This window comes from Diaporthe citri, assembly GCF_014595645.1.
Source record: "Diaporthe citri strain NFHF-8-4 chromosome Unknown scaffold_2, whole genome shotgun sequence".
In the NCBI taxonomy this organism is placed as follows: domain Eukaryota; kingdom Fungi; phylum Ascomycota; class Sordariomycetes; order Diaporthales; family Diaporthaceae; genus Diaporthe; species Diaporthe citri.
In genome coordinates, this window is record NW_025064847.1 from 1,255,943 (window position 1) to 1,268,871 (window position 12,929).

General features: G+C 57.5%; 5 protein-coding genes across 5 annotated transcripts; 3 read left to right on the plus strand and 2 right to left on the minus strand.

Moving 5' to 3' along the window:
- Positions 1–682: 682 nt before the first annotated feature.
- Positions 683–1,621, plus strand: INS49_005976 (uncharacterized protein; the record flags this gene model as incomplete). Its single annotated transcript, XM_043166751.1, has 1 exon — positions 683–1,621. The coding sequence occupies one exon, from the start codon at positions 683–685 to the stop codon at positions 1,619–1,621; it is 939 nt and encodes a 312-aa protein (XP_043027895.1).
- Positions 1,622–2,933: 1,312 nt separating this feature from the next.
- On the minus strand, positions 2,934–3,347 carry INS49_005977 (uncharacterized protein; the record flags this gene model as incomplete). The annotated part of the gene is made up of 3 exons (XM_043166752.1): positions 2,934–3,099; positions 3,161–3,265; positions 3,328–3,347. The coding sequence occupies 3 exons, from the start codon at positions 3,345–3,347 to the stop codon at positions 2,934–2,936; spliced, it is 291 nt and encodes a 96-aa protein (XP_043027896.1).
- Positions 3,348–3,895: 548 nt separating this feature from the next.
- On the plus strand, positions 3,896–5,476 carry INS49_005978 (uncharacterized protein; the record flags this gene model as incomplete). The annotated part of the gene is made up of 2 exons (XM_043166753.1): positions 3,896–4,345; positions 4,415–5,476. 2 exons carry the CDS (start codon positions 3,896–3,898, stop codon positions 5,474–5,476), a joined length of 1,512 nt encoding a protein of 503 aa, XP_043027897.1.
- A 1,006-nt stretch (positions 5,477–6,482) lies between these two features.
- Positions 6,483–7,866, minus strand: INS49_005979 (uncharacterized protein; the record flags this gene model as incomplete). The annotated part of the gene is made up of 3 exons (XM_043166754.1): positions 6,483–7,115; positions 7,187–7,726; positions 7,816–7,866. 3 exons carry the CDS (start codon positions 7,864–7,866, stop codon positions 6,483–6,485), a joined length of 1,224 nt encoding a protein of 407 aa, XP_043027898.1.
- Positions 7,867–10,361: 2,495 nt separating this feature from the next.
- On the plus strand, positions 10,362–11,395 carry INS49_005980 (uncharacterized protein; the record flags this gene model as incomplete). Its single annotated transcript, XM_043166755.1, has 2 exons — positions 10,362–10,986; positions 11,049–11,395. The coding sequence occupies 2 exons, from the start codon at positions 10,362–10,364 to the stop codon at positions 11,393–11,395; spliced, it is 972 nt and encodes a 323-aa protein (XP_043027899.1).
- Between the last annotated feature and the right edge of the window lie 1,534 nt (positions 11,396–12,929).

A 12,929-nucleotide genomic window follows, 5' to 3' on the forward strand; every position in this document is an offset into this window, starting at 1 on the left:
GACACCAGATAAACCGGACGGGTTCTCCTTTAACGGACCCACCACGTCCCCACGAAACCTATAGCCACCATGCTAACGTCCGCCCTCGATCCCTCTCTCCCAGACCTCCCAGACCGGGGCCATCTCTCACCGCGTCCGCCCTCACCAACAGAGTTCCGATGCCCCCCTGCTTCTGCCGGGCTACTTGATCTGGATCATCGTCCAGCCAGTTCCAGCTCTCTCGACACGCACTCACGAGCACAAGCCCCCCTTGACCACGTTTTCTTGCCTCGCCCCTTACAGGAACAAGAATACCACAGTGGCTACTGCCACGCGAACGACCGACAAGTGGAACCCGCTCCTCTCGCACCTGCTCCAGCACACCGCACGGAGCACGGTCGAGGCTCATCACTCACCAGCTTCCTTCCTGCAAGCATCAGGGCGAGGCTGCAGTCACCACCGAAGCCATCTGAGGACCATCCGCCTGTATACGAACAAGACATGGGTTTAACCGGCGAAGGAAGGAAGACCTTTAGGCAGTCTGCCCCCCAAGGCTATCCCACGACGCAAACAGCCCAACAAGATCCCGACGACTACCCATCCCCGGAGACGACTCCAAAGAGGCTCGTCAGGAGTCAGACCGCCGGTCCCACGGACAACGCTCCCAAGAACAACGACAGTCCCAGCTCCAGCACCCGCCAAGATGTCTCTGCTCTCCATGTTCTCGAGGAATACACCCGTCGTAGTGACGCAAGCCGAGCACGACGAGCTGCTGAATATGAAGGTGGAGGAGGCGCTGTTCCCAGCCGGCTCTCCGAACAGCAAGGACACGTTCTCGCCCGCCGCGTACAAGAACCTGCAACAGCAAGCCACGGGTCTGTTGACTAAGATGCAGAACGCTTACCGCCAAAAGGCACAGGCGCTCTCCGAGCTTGAGAAGGAGAGGGAGGCCGACAGGGACGAGCTGGAGGAGGCCGAGACGCGGGCCACGCACCTGAAGTTCCAACTCGAAGACATGGCGCACAAGGCGAACGAGCAGGAGCGCCACATGAAGCAGCTGATGGAGGAGCTCGCCGCGGAGCGACGCGCCAGGGCCGACGACCAGTCCATGCTCAAGCGGCTCCCGACGGGGCTCCAGTCCGAGGCGGGCAGCACGATATCGGAGGACCTGGGCGTTGACGACGCCGACGAGATGCAGAAGCGCAAGTGGCGCAAGAGCAACGGCACCGACGTCAGCTTCGAGACGGACGACGACAGCATCAGCTTCGGGGAGGGCGAGAGCGTCTTCTCGCGCCCACGCAGCCCCTCGGCCTCCACCTTCACCACCACTCGCGGCGGCGCCGACACCGGCAGTGTGATTGACATGCCACTGCCCACGCCGACGTCCACCCGCGGCAACGTTAGGTCGTCGGTGGCCTCGTCCAACCGCAAGAGTACCTCGCAGATGAGCACGTTCCAGAAGCTGATGAAGGGCATCTCGGGCGACGACGGCTGCCGGAACTGCAAGGGCCAGGACGCGAGCGTTGCCTGGGACACGGTCGGCCTGCTGAGGGACGAGAACAAGACCCTCAAGTCGCGGGTCGGCGAGCTGGAGGACTGCCTCGAGGGCGCGCTGGATGCGGTCAACGGTATCGTCTTATGACAGGGCCCCGTCCTCAGCGACAAGGATTTACAACAGCGGCATAGGGGAAAGGATATTTCTGGGTAGTTTTCTTACTTGGGGTCCTTTCCTCTCTTTTCCTCCTATTTTTGATGCAGCGAGAACCCACAAATCACACCCCACGGAGTTGAGAAAGAAAGAGTAACCCAGCCTTGGCTAAAATGGCTTTCCTTGCTTTGGCTCACCCCCTTTTGCATAACGGCGGCGCTCGCGGGCTCTTCTCTTTTCCTATTTATTTTACCTTCATGTATTTCAATTCGTGGGGAGGGATCGTCATGCCCTAACCTGTTTATCCTACTATTATTGTATGGAAAAGCATGTTCTTAAAACTCACATATCTTTTTTTTTCTGGCCGGCGCACCGCCCTCTCTCTCAATCTTGTACCACTCTGTGCCTTCCCAGGCTGCTGAAGGACTCGCCCATGTTTCATACCCCCCCATCAATTTGATAGATCTCGGATACTTTCTCATAGTCGGTCAAGGTGCGGAATATCAACCAATGGCGGCTTGACGCTGCTGGAAACTTACTTGACAAATGTCCCGTGGCTTATTTTCTGTAAGCTACTGTTACTGCTCCGGTGTCGTCACTGAGAAATCCCTGGTTCGGTAAGCCCGTGTGTGTGAGATGGCAGCCTGCTTGGCTCAGAGCATCTCGTGCCAGTGTCCGTGTCTTCTTTCCATGAGCAAACCCATACTTGGCCAAATTTCAAGGGAAGATGGCGCCTATCCTGGCACGGGATATTCCACGGAGACCCAGTCGTCGTTGCTACTTGAGTGAAGCTTTAGCCCAATGCCTGAACATCTCGCCTCATGTAAAGTGAAATGCAATTGACCAACGTCAGTGAGACTTAGTTCACAGGTGAGAAGGCATATTGTGCCACCCCAAGAACGGCACTTGCGTTGCTCCACCATCGCATCCTCTATGCCTCCTAGAGTCCTCCCACTCCTATGGACCTTACGGTACGTCGTGCTCATCCTGCGTGTCAAAGCGTCTCAAGATCTTCCTCCAATCATGAGATATTTGGTTCGAAGGAGCTCGAAGCCAGATCATCTGTTTGTTGAATATCACCTGTCCCCCTTAGTTGGCCTACCATGTTACGGCGTAGTGGTCATGAATCCCGTATGTGTCCGATCGCCGGACTATCATATGCATAGCACCGAATAGACTGCTGCTTCCATGGCTTGATGAGTGTCTTTTCGCAGACCTGATTTTCTCGTCTAATATGTACACCGGAGCACTCTCCTCGTTGTTCCCGTCCAGCCAAGTTCGTTTCCCCGAGTCTCCAGAACAGACCTCAGTGGTGCCCCTCGCTTTGGTGCTCATCGTGATGCTCATCCTGCAGGAACGCGTACTCGTACCCGCAGTACGCAGCAAACGCCACCGTCGCAATACCCAGGCCGGGGAAGGAGCTCTTGAGCCGGTTCCATCTGCTGAAGAGCCCGGTGTACCGCCAGTTCTCGCTGTGAATTTCCCACCGTCAGTCGTGCTAATTGATCGTCGGGGGTGTCTCGTGCAACTGACTATCGCTCCCATGGGTCGTAGCGGGGCTTCTCGATGGACTCCTTCAGCTTGCGGATGTCGAAGCCGGTGATGTTGCCCGTCCGGCCGTTGACGGCCCGTAGTATCCTGGCGGGTGTTTGGTCAGTCAATTGGGCCTCTGCAGCACGGAGAAGAATGCGTGGGCGCACATGGTAGGTCGCAGCAGCATGGTGAACCAGTTCAGTCTGTCTACAGCTTCGCTGGTGGTTTGTATGAAGGGGGTCGTGAGGTTGGAACTGTCGAGTTCGATTCGTCGGACCGAGCAGCAGTCGCCAGGTTGGAGGCACGCCAGGCTTGTAGTGCCAGCCGGGGCATGTACCCACGTACCCGCCAGGGTGAATTTAAGGTAGCTCGGGCCCACCCGGTTCTGCGGCGGCGGCGGCGGGCAGCGACCCGCACTGGCCCAGCCGTGGAGCTGTCTGTCAAGTGCTACCCGTGAATTGCCCATTCGACATGCTGAATTGCATCCCAAGATAGACCTCACAGCCGCAAGACGAGGCACACAGCGAACCCCGATCACCAAGAAACGACAACACTCTTACCCAAACATTCTCATACGTGCATCCTCAATCAGCTGAGGGTGTCGACCACTGCCCAACGAGCATCCGACTCTCGTTCACAGATGCGACCGCGCGCTGTCCACTTCAGACTGAACACGACCCCCGCGACACGACCAAGACAGGAACTTGAGCCTACAGAGCTGGGCGCAAGTTGACGATGCCTCCCCAGATATCGAGGTACCAAAACGGGCCGAACAATGTCGCTCCATACCAGCACCAGTTCGCCGGCCTAAACCCAGGCCACTCCAACAACTACACTCCACAATTGGGCGGCAATCCCTCCCATCTGAACCCGAACGCCCAGATCCCTTCCTTCGCTACGAACGGCAATGTGCTCGGGCTTGGAGGAGGCATGAACTCGGCCGCCGCGAGCTTCGGCGTCGGGCACGAGTCGGGCCTGGGCGGCCAGGCGGCCAGGATGGGATTCCACAACGCGACGCTCCAGCATCCACAGCACGCCCAACAACAAAGTCACTCCATGATGGGGGATCAGCCTGCTCGCAATCAATTGGCTAAGGGCCGGATACGAGAGGTGTGGAAACATAACCTGGAGGACGAGATGGCTGTGCTGCGCGACCTGGTGCAAGACTATCCTTATATTGCTATGGTGAGTCGTCGCATGGTTCCGTCCGGGCTTGGAACAACGGGGGCGTGCTGATCTGACCATCTTTCGCAGGACACTGAGTTCCCTGGCGTGGTTGCGCGGCCAATGGGTGCATTCAGAGGCAAATCCGATTACCACTACCAATGCCTGCGGGTGAACGTGGATCTTCTCAAGGTCATCCAGATTGGCATAACGCTATTTAACGAGGACGGAGAGACACCCGCGACAAGGCCAAACTCGACAAACTCGACAGAAGTCGGCGGCGCAGGGCGGAAAAATGCGAACCAAAACCTGGTCCCACATGCCTGGCAATTCAACTTCAACTTCTCACTCAACGACGACATGTACAACGAGCAATCGATCGACTCCCTCAAGCATGCCGGGATTGACTTTGCGCTGTTGGAGCGGGACGGGATCGATCCCAAGAAGTTCGCGGCGCTGTTGATCCCCTCCGGTCTGACCCATTTCGAAGAGGTCAAGTGGATATCCTTCCACGGAGGCTACGACTTTGGCTACCTCACGAAGCTCCTGATGTGCGAGCAAATGCCGAACGATGAGCTCGAGTTCACGAAACGCCTAAAGAAGTATTTCCCGAGCGTCTACGATGTCAAGCACCTCATGAAGCACGCCATCAAGCAACACAACTCGGGCCTTCTGACGCCTAGCGACCCGAGCACGACAGAACTGCTGCAGAAGTTCGAACAGAAGTCCGGCCTTGAGAGCATAGCAGAAGCCCTGAAGATTAAGCGTCTCGGGGCGGCTCACCAGGCCGGGTCGGACGGACTTCTGACCGGCAGAGTCTTCTTCTCTATGCGAGAAAAGGTGTTCAACGGCGACATCCCCACGGAGCAGGTCGGCAAGATCTGGGGTCTGGGCGTGCCGGACATCGGCGCGCCGCTCGGTGCGGCCCAGCAGCAGTCGGCGGCGGAGAGCACGCCGCCACAGCAGGGCCAGAACAACGGCGGCCAGAACAACACCGAGGGGACGCCCAGCACGCCCAACCAGGGCAGCGCGGGCCTGGTCAACACGCCGGCAGCACAGTCGCACAACACGAACGGTGTCAGCAGCATGGGGCCTATGACGCCCGGGGGTGGCGGTGGGGTCTTTGGGAGCTTCCACATGGGCGCCAGGTAGAGTGATAGCCCCGGTGGGGGTTCGGCCAAGGACAACGAGGATGGGCAGGAGAAGGAGCCGCCGCCAACCGTGAGTTAGCGGCCCATGAACCCGGAGGCAGCTGTTTTCAGGTCGCGGACGCAGAACCGGAGCTTCCCGCCTTGACGGATGTCTCTATTTTTTCGTTCCAAACAAGCGTGTAGTAGTGAGGCGGCCGGTCGTTGTATTTCCTGTCTCCTGTCCCTCCCCTCCCTTTCCCTCTCACTCTCTCTTTCTCTCTCTCTCAGCGCGATGGGAGGGGATTGGTGTTCTTTTTTGGCCTCTACGACCTTTTGTGCGTGCGTGCGTCTGTTTGCTTGCTTGCCTTGTCTTCATTTAAACGGAGTTAAGGAGGGGGGAGGGGCGCGTGGTCTGAAAGTTGCGCAAAAAAAGAAGATTCTCGGGGGAAGGAAACAAGCCCTCTCTCGGAAACTTTTGGCCAAGGGTCTCTGGTTATGGAGGGGCAAGGGCCAGCTCTTTTTAAAACCTTGTGTGTACCCATATATTACTGTTCGTGTATTTTTCTCTGCAAGGTCATCGTTTTCACTGTTTCTATCTTTCTTCTTTGTCTCTGCCAACGGGGTATGGGTGTGGATACCTGGTAAAGCACAGCGGAATACATGCATTTTCATGAACAAAACACCACCGCCGCCACTAGTGCACGTGTGACTGCGTGCTCTGTTGCTAAGTTTGATCACTGAAAGTAGAATTCTCATTGGCCGATTTCTATGGTTTCCTCAATCGGTCACCTATCGTTCCGTAATGCTACACCGCTGGCCTACACCTTCACCTTATGAATATCCCTTGTTCGAAATTCCCTTTCGATGCCAGAAAGAAAAACGCCAATTTCCTGCCTTCCAAAGGGGAAAAACCATGACCGCTATGCTGTAGGAGAGAAAAGAGATGTGTGAATGGAGACAATGTCTCGCGGGCCGGATCCGCGCACACACGTTGCTCTTGATCAAGGCCCTCGACAGCCTCGCGCAAGTTACGTGATAAATACCTTCTTGAGCTTGTCGGCCGTGTAAACGTCCCCCGTGCGCAAGTCCTTGACCTTGCCCGGCGGCAACCCCGCCTTACGCGAATACTCCTCGAGCTTGGCCTGGCCGTAGACGCGGCCGTTGGGCAGCAGCATGAGGTCGGGCTCGACGTGGCTCTGGGTGTGGTGGGCGTAGGGGACGTTGCGGGCGAGCTCGTTGAGCTCGGTGGAGCAGATGGGGCAGACGGAGCTGGTCAGGCTGGTGTGGTGGGACGGGGTGGAGGAGGAGCTGGCCTGGGCGCTGTGGCAGGCGGGCGTCTTGAGCGCCGAGAGGCCCGACTGCAGGGCGATGTGCAGCAGCGGGAAGGAGGGGAGGCCCAGCAGGGCGTTGTGCGTCTCGGTGAAGATGTCGGCCAGCTTGTTCCACCGCGACGGGTGGTACATCTTCCGGTGCTCATCGTCGGCCGCGTCGGGCGGGAAGGCGAGCAGGATGCCGGCCTGGCCGTACTCGTTGGGGAAGGACTCCTTGAAGGGGTAGAGGAACTTGCGGGCGAAGACTATGGCCTCGAGGAGCTTCTCCTCGTCCTGGGTGCGCACGAGCTCTATGTACTGCTGGAAGCGCAGCTGGAACTCGAGGTTACTCTGTTCGGAGTGGAGTCAGCAAGTGTCAGTGACGGCTCTGCGCCATTTGGGGTTGTACATGGTCGACCTACGTCCATCTTTCGCAGCTCCTTCTTGTTCTCCGTGCACCAGTCGAGCGCGTCCTTGACATTCTTGTTAAGCAGGCTCTGTCTCACCCGGTTCATCTGCTCGAACGTGTCGATATCCACCAGGTCTCCGACGCCCTTGTCCTTAGCAAGAGCCCTCGCGCTCTGCCCATAGCCTTGCCTCATAAGGTAGTCGACCAGCAGCCGGTCGAGCCTCTTCCGGGACCAGTGCTCGTACTTGACGTCCTCGAAGGCGTGCATGTGGCCCAGGTCCGACAGGTGCTTAACCCTGGCGCCGACCTGGCGGTATAGCCGGGCCTCCTCCTGGTCGCAACCCTCCAGCTTCCGCTTGACGCCGCGCACGCGGGCGATCATGGTGTCGAGGTTCCGGAGGACTTCATCGGGGCTGGCGCCACCCTTCAGGGCAGCGTTGGCGGTGTCCTTGAGCTCCTTCTTGATGAAGGTGCCCTGTTTCTCGACGACGAAGTGTGCGGAGCGGAAGTTCTTGTGGAGGAGCTCGTGTGGGAGGCGGAGGAGGGGTTGGTCCTGGCGTGAGGAGGCTCGGCGTTAGCTATGTCGCCCGGCAGGTGATCGCCGTGTTCAGCGTGCCGTTGCTTGCAGAGGCGTGGACTTACCAGCAGGAGATGATTGGCATGGTCAATCTTAGTGACCGAGTGGTCGCCCATTTTGAGATGGATTCAGATGCGACCTATGTATGGTGAACAAACGCTTCCAGACCTGACGTTTGGTCGGTTTCGTAGGGGAAGATGCTCTGGGAGTGGGCGTTACAATGACGCTCCCGAGGTTGTCGTCGAGCTGATAAGCCGATAAGGACCTCTCCTTATTACCACCCCGAGGTGTGTGGCTTTGGTATTCCCAAGCACTGACTAAATGTAATGCAGGCCGAGGGTGGGAAGCACGCACGGCACGGTACCACTGCACCTCGTAGAGAAATGCTTGCTTGTCGAGCTATGTCTTGTATTACCCACTTAGGTCCATGCAATCAATACTGATTATCCAGGTCCGGCAGCTTCGGCCGAGAAGAGATGGGAGCTACCGCCCTGCTAAGATTGACTGCACCGGCTACATGCTGTAGATGTCCTACTTCCCCAGCAGGTCTTCCTCGTCTTCCTCGTCCTCCTCGTCCCCATCCTCATTTCTCAGCTGGGACTGACAGGTCAGATCGGGGATTGAATGGGTGGATGCACCTGAGATGAGCATCATACCGAAAACGCCTAGTACTTCTGGAGAGATGGTCACCACAGCACGCAGCTAGGTCTAGGAGGGATACTTTCCCACCTTGGCAGCCTCCACACCATCTCAGTCGAGCCTGCCCAGGTGTGTATCACTTGACCCAGCTTGGCAGACAATCTCGTCGTGAGCTAGTCATCCACGGGGCTTGCACGAGTGAGTCTACGTGATCAGCGAGGGAGCATGAGTTGAGTTGAAGGGTGTCGGTCCAGCTGAGACAGCAGCCTCGTCACGACCCTCGAGTCGGCTCCAGTCAGAGCTATAATGACATAGACGGTGTGGTGGGTGGGGTGTGTGCACGCGTGTGTGCATGCGTTGACTGCTGTATGGGCTAGACCATCCACCCTGGTTTGACTTTCGGAGGCTCTCACGGCTGGATGGCAAGCAAGGCATCTTCTGTCCACCGACATGCAGGGTACCTAGGCATGCGCCTTTCAATATCAGAACGTCAGCCAGCCGAAACAGTCAACTGCGATCGGCCAACAGCCAACAGCCCAGCAGCACGGTCTACCGGGTGTAGATGTGTCTTGTCTTGTCTTGTCATATGAATAAAGCACCATGCAGCCAGTATCTCACCGGTCTCGGTCTCGTTGACATTTGCAGGCCGTGGAGAACCTGCGTGCATCCTGTGCATCCTGTGCTTCCTTTGCACCCTGGACGTTGTCACCCCAGATACTTGCGATCTTCACAAGACACCTGCGACGGAAACGGGCCTGGGAGGCCGGGCGGGTTGGCAGCGGTTGGTGGGGTTGCAGCACAGGAGGGGGGTGGGATGGATGGGGGGGGGGATCATGTTGGGTGGGAGGCAGGCCAGGTGGGGTGCGTCGACGCTAGAGCTGAGGTCGGGAGTGGATGATTCAGGCGGGCATGACCGCCTGTGAGTGGCCAGCGAAGGTGTGACTTGTGGGGACCTGGCGCCCCCTGTCCGAAGAGCGAGGAGCCAGACGGACTCGACAGCAGTCACCCACGCTCAGAGCTTGCTGGTGCTCTACTCGCTGCTCGCTGCGCGCTGCGTACGTGCTTGGCCTGAGGCCTTTGACGGCGCGGTCCCCCCTCCACCCTTCTTCAAAAGGCCGCCGGGTTCCCTCCAGACAATCCTCCAGCTCACGTGAATCTCGAATCTGGTCACGAGCATCCACCCCCCTCCAGCGCGACGAGCCGCCCGACAATACAGGTATGCATTCATCGCCATCTGCCTTTTTATCCTCGGACTTGGTCGAATCTGACTCTCGAGAAGCAGACACGGCACCCGATACCATCAGATCCCCATCAACGCCCTGCAACGCTTATTCCGACCGCGTTTTGTCGCCCGCTGCCGCCCAGACTCCCGCTCCTCTGCCTCCCCTATCAAACGCAATCAGCACCTGACTTGCCACATGACAAGAGGGCGATCGTGTAAGTAAAGGCGGTCTCGATTTTTAAACCCCCCATGCCGTCAAATCAACCTCCAGCATCGTGTCCAAAGGTGGATCCCAGACCAGTTCCGCATCAGCATTTCATATCCCATCTTGAGTTTCCTCGTGTTGAACGTCCTTCCTGTCGCCCAGCATGGTCTGGCCTACCTGTCCTCAAACCTCGACAAACTCGGGCCAGCCCTCGAGCTGCAACGCACTCCGTCTGAGACATGCCCAAGTAGGCGTGCCCAAGCAGGCGTGCCCAGGAGCTCAAGTGAGCCTGACGCGATGTCGACGAGAGCGTCAACATGTGGTCCAACAAGGCTCGAGTGGCCTTGTTGCATCATCTACCTGCGCTCCTCGATGAAAACGCACCTCATCCCAACCAACCAACATGTACGACTCGTCTCAACGTGTGCCAACTCAAAGAAGCACTGCAGCGCCCGGCGTGATGATTGTGTCCCAGCTCCACCACGTTCTCTTTATGTTCTAACTGAGCCGGTCAGGCACACGGCCTTGAGGAGCCCAGCAACACAATGTCTTCAGAGCTCGCTGCGCTGGTGATGGCGCACGTTGCGAACCCGGAGCCCGATCTCTCAGCCCTCACAAGCTCCCCGCCTCAGAAACGAAAGCGCCCTGGTGAGACCTCACCAGACGTGCGCCGTTCCAAGCGAAACAACATGGCCAGTCCTGACCCAACGGACGCATACGTCAATAACGCAATGGACACCGCCCAAGCCGCCGCCGCCGGCGTCAATGTCTCCGACTTCAACGCCCTCCAGCAGGCCGCGGCTGGTAGTGACCACACCGATGCGGCTGATCCGGCCAACGCGTCCAGCACCGCGGCTGCCGCCCTAGTCTATCCTACCATCCATGCCCCCCAACCATCCGAAGAGAACTTTGCTGCACAGGTCACTGGTGACCATGAGGATCAGCATAACATGGACCTCGTCCCATACACGCATGATGTGTCTCAAGCAGATGGCCTGCCCATGGACCATCAGGCACTAGCCAACGTTGCAACCACCCACCAGCCGCCAGATCCCGGCATGCGCCAGATGGACGACATACCAGGAGCCCGTTACTCCACAACGCCGAACCCAAAACCGGCTGTTGGTTCCGAGGAGTGGCACAAGATGCGTAAGGACAACCACAAAGAAGGTAAAGTCATCCGCAACCTGAGGCCAGCCAGCTTGATGAACCGGTGTACTGACAACGTGTAGTGGAGCGCCGTCGGCGGGAGACTATTAACGAGGGCATAAATGAGCTTGCAAAGATAGTGCCCGGTTGTGAGAAGAACAAGGGCTCGATACTACAGAACGCTGTGCGCTACATCACCAAGCTCAAGGAGGATGAGCAGCAGGCGGTTGAGAAGTGGACGCTGGAGAAGCTTCTCACAGAGCAAGCCATCGCCGAGCTCAGCTCCTCGAACGACAAGCTGAAGAACGAGTGTGACCGTCTCTTCCAGGAGCTGGAGACGTGGAAGCGGGTTGCGCAGAGTGCGGGCCTGTCTCCAGAAGGCAACCAGAACGGGGACGGCGCTGATCAGAGCAACGACCCGAAGCCATAGGATGGCTCCTCCGGGTGGCCGTGATGAACGCATTCCTCTCTGCTTCTTCTGCTGTTATTAGGTATACCCTCGTGGTGATGTACCCGTCACCACCTTCTATTCAACCAACGGAGTTGCGTTCATCTGATCTTTGATGGCGAAGTGTTGGACATTTTAGGGCGAGCTGTTTCCACTTCGAGTACAGGGCGTAAGGGATGGAACTTGGGGGCAACTCGGGACGTGTGTGCTTGTGTCCTTGCATACTTTGATAATGGCATGGGTGCTGTTTGTTCCGGCACAGCAACTGTTTGTTTGCGGCGATGGAGCCATTGGAAACCCATCTCCTCCGAAGCACGGTGGTTTGCTTCCTCCTGTAGACTTCTTCTAGGCATTGGCGTTTAGGGGAGGCATGGCAACGCCCACAAGGATTAAACCGAGGTATCGGATAGCTTCAATGTCCCAGAAAGAGGCATTGCTATAAGCTACTGCCATTTTCAATCTGAGCGCGTCCTCCTTGGATAAGTATCATACATAGTGAAGGGGAAAGGAAAGTGGCCATGCCGTGGGAACTCCCAAAACTGTGATGGAGGAACTCGTAGCCCAAGTACTCGAGACATTGAGTACCAAGTCCCTAAGATCTGACACCATCTTACTGCTTCGGGCATGTGTAACCCTCATCGCAGTGCACAGAGATCACCTGCACAGGTGATTGAACGACGATTTGCTCCGCCGCATGGACATTCCCTTTTGGGCCACAGGAGTGTAACAAGATCTTTGGGGTTTGGTGGTACTGTGGGCTGGGCTTGGGCTGAGGAGATCTGGCCGCCGACCGGCCCCGGGCATCGGCGGGGCCCACGATTCGAGAGACGGGCCGGGCTTGCTTGCCCAAGATGGGAGAGGATGAGATTGGCAAAGCGAAACTGCTGGCAATAGTAAATGCTAACACCATGACAGAGAGACGAAGGCCGGTCCGGTCCCAAGGGCACGAGGTCGAGCAGCCGGATCATCGCCGGCTGGACATGCCTGAAGCGGAAAGGCGTCGACAGGGGCCCGGCGAAAGCTTGGCCTCCGCCTTTCGCTAGAGACCGTTTTGAGACGTCGTCGACACGATGATGTCTGTGAATTTCCAGGAATTTTTGTAGAATTATCTGTAGAAACAAGAAAACACGTATGACTACCTGAGGAGATATAGACTGGTAAGAGAATACACAAGAGACTTGGATCTCATTATTGCCACGAAAGAGATGCATTTCGCCGGGGACCTTCAATCTGGTGCTGGCCCCGGAGAAGTCAATTGGAGCTGCAGGTCGCCACTCCACTGATAAGCCGGTAGCAGCCCACCCCGCGATAGGTAGGCCTGTGCGAAATGCGGGACCCCAGCTCGGGAAAGCTCCCCTCGTCACTGTCGCGGCGCCGCCCTGGAGGGACGGGCAGAGAGACGTAAATACTCCCCCTCGCGCCCACTTCCCACCCTCTCTTCCTGTGTGCCTTGTTTGTACTTGCGACTTCGTGGTGTACTGTACGGATCCAATTGATCAAGTTTTTTACCTAGTGG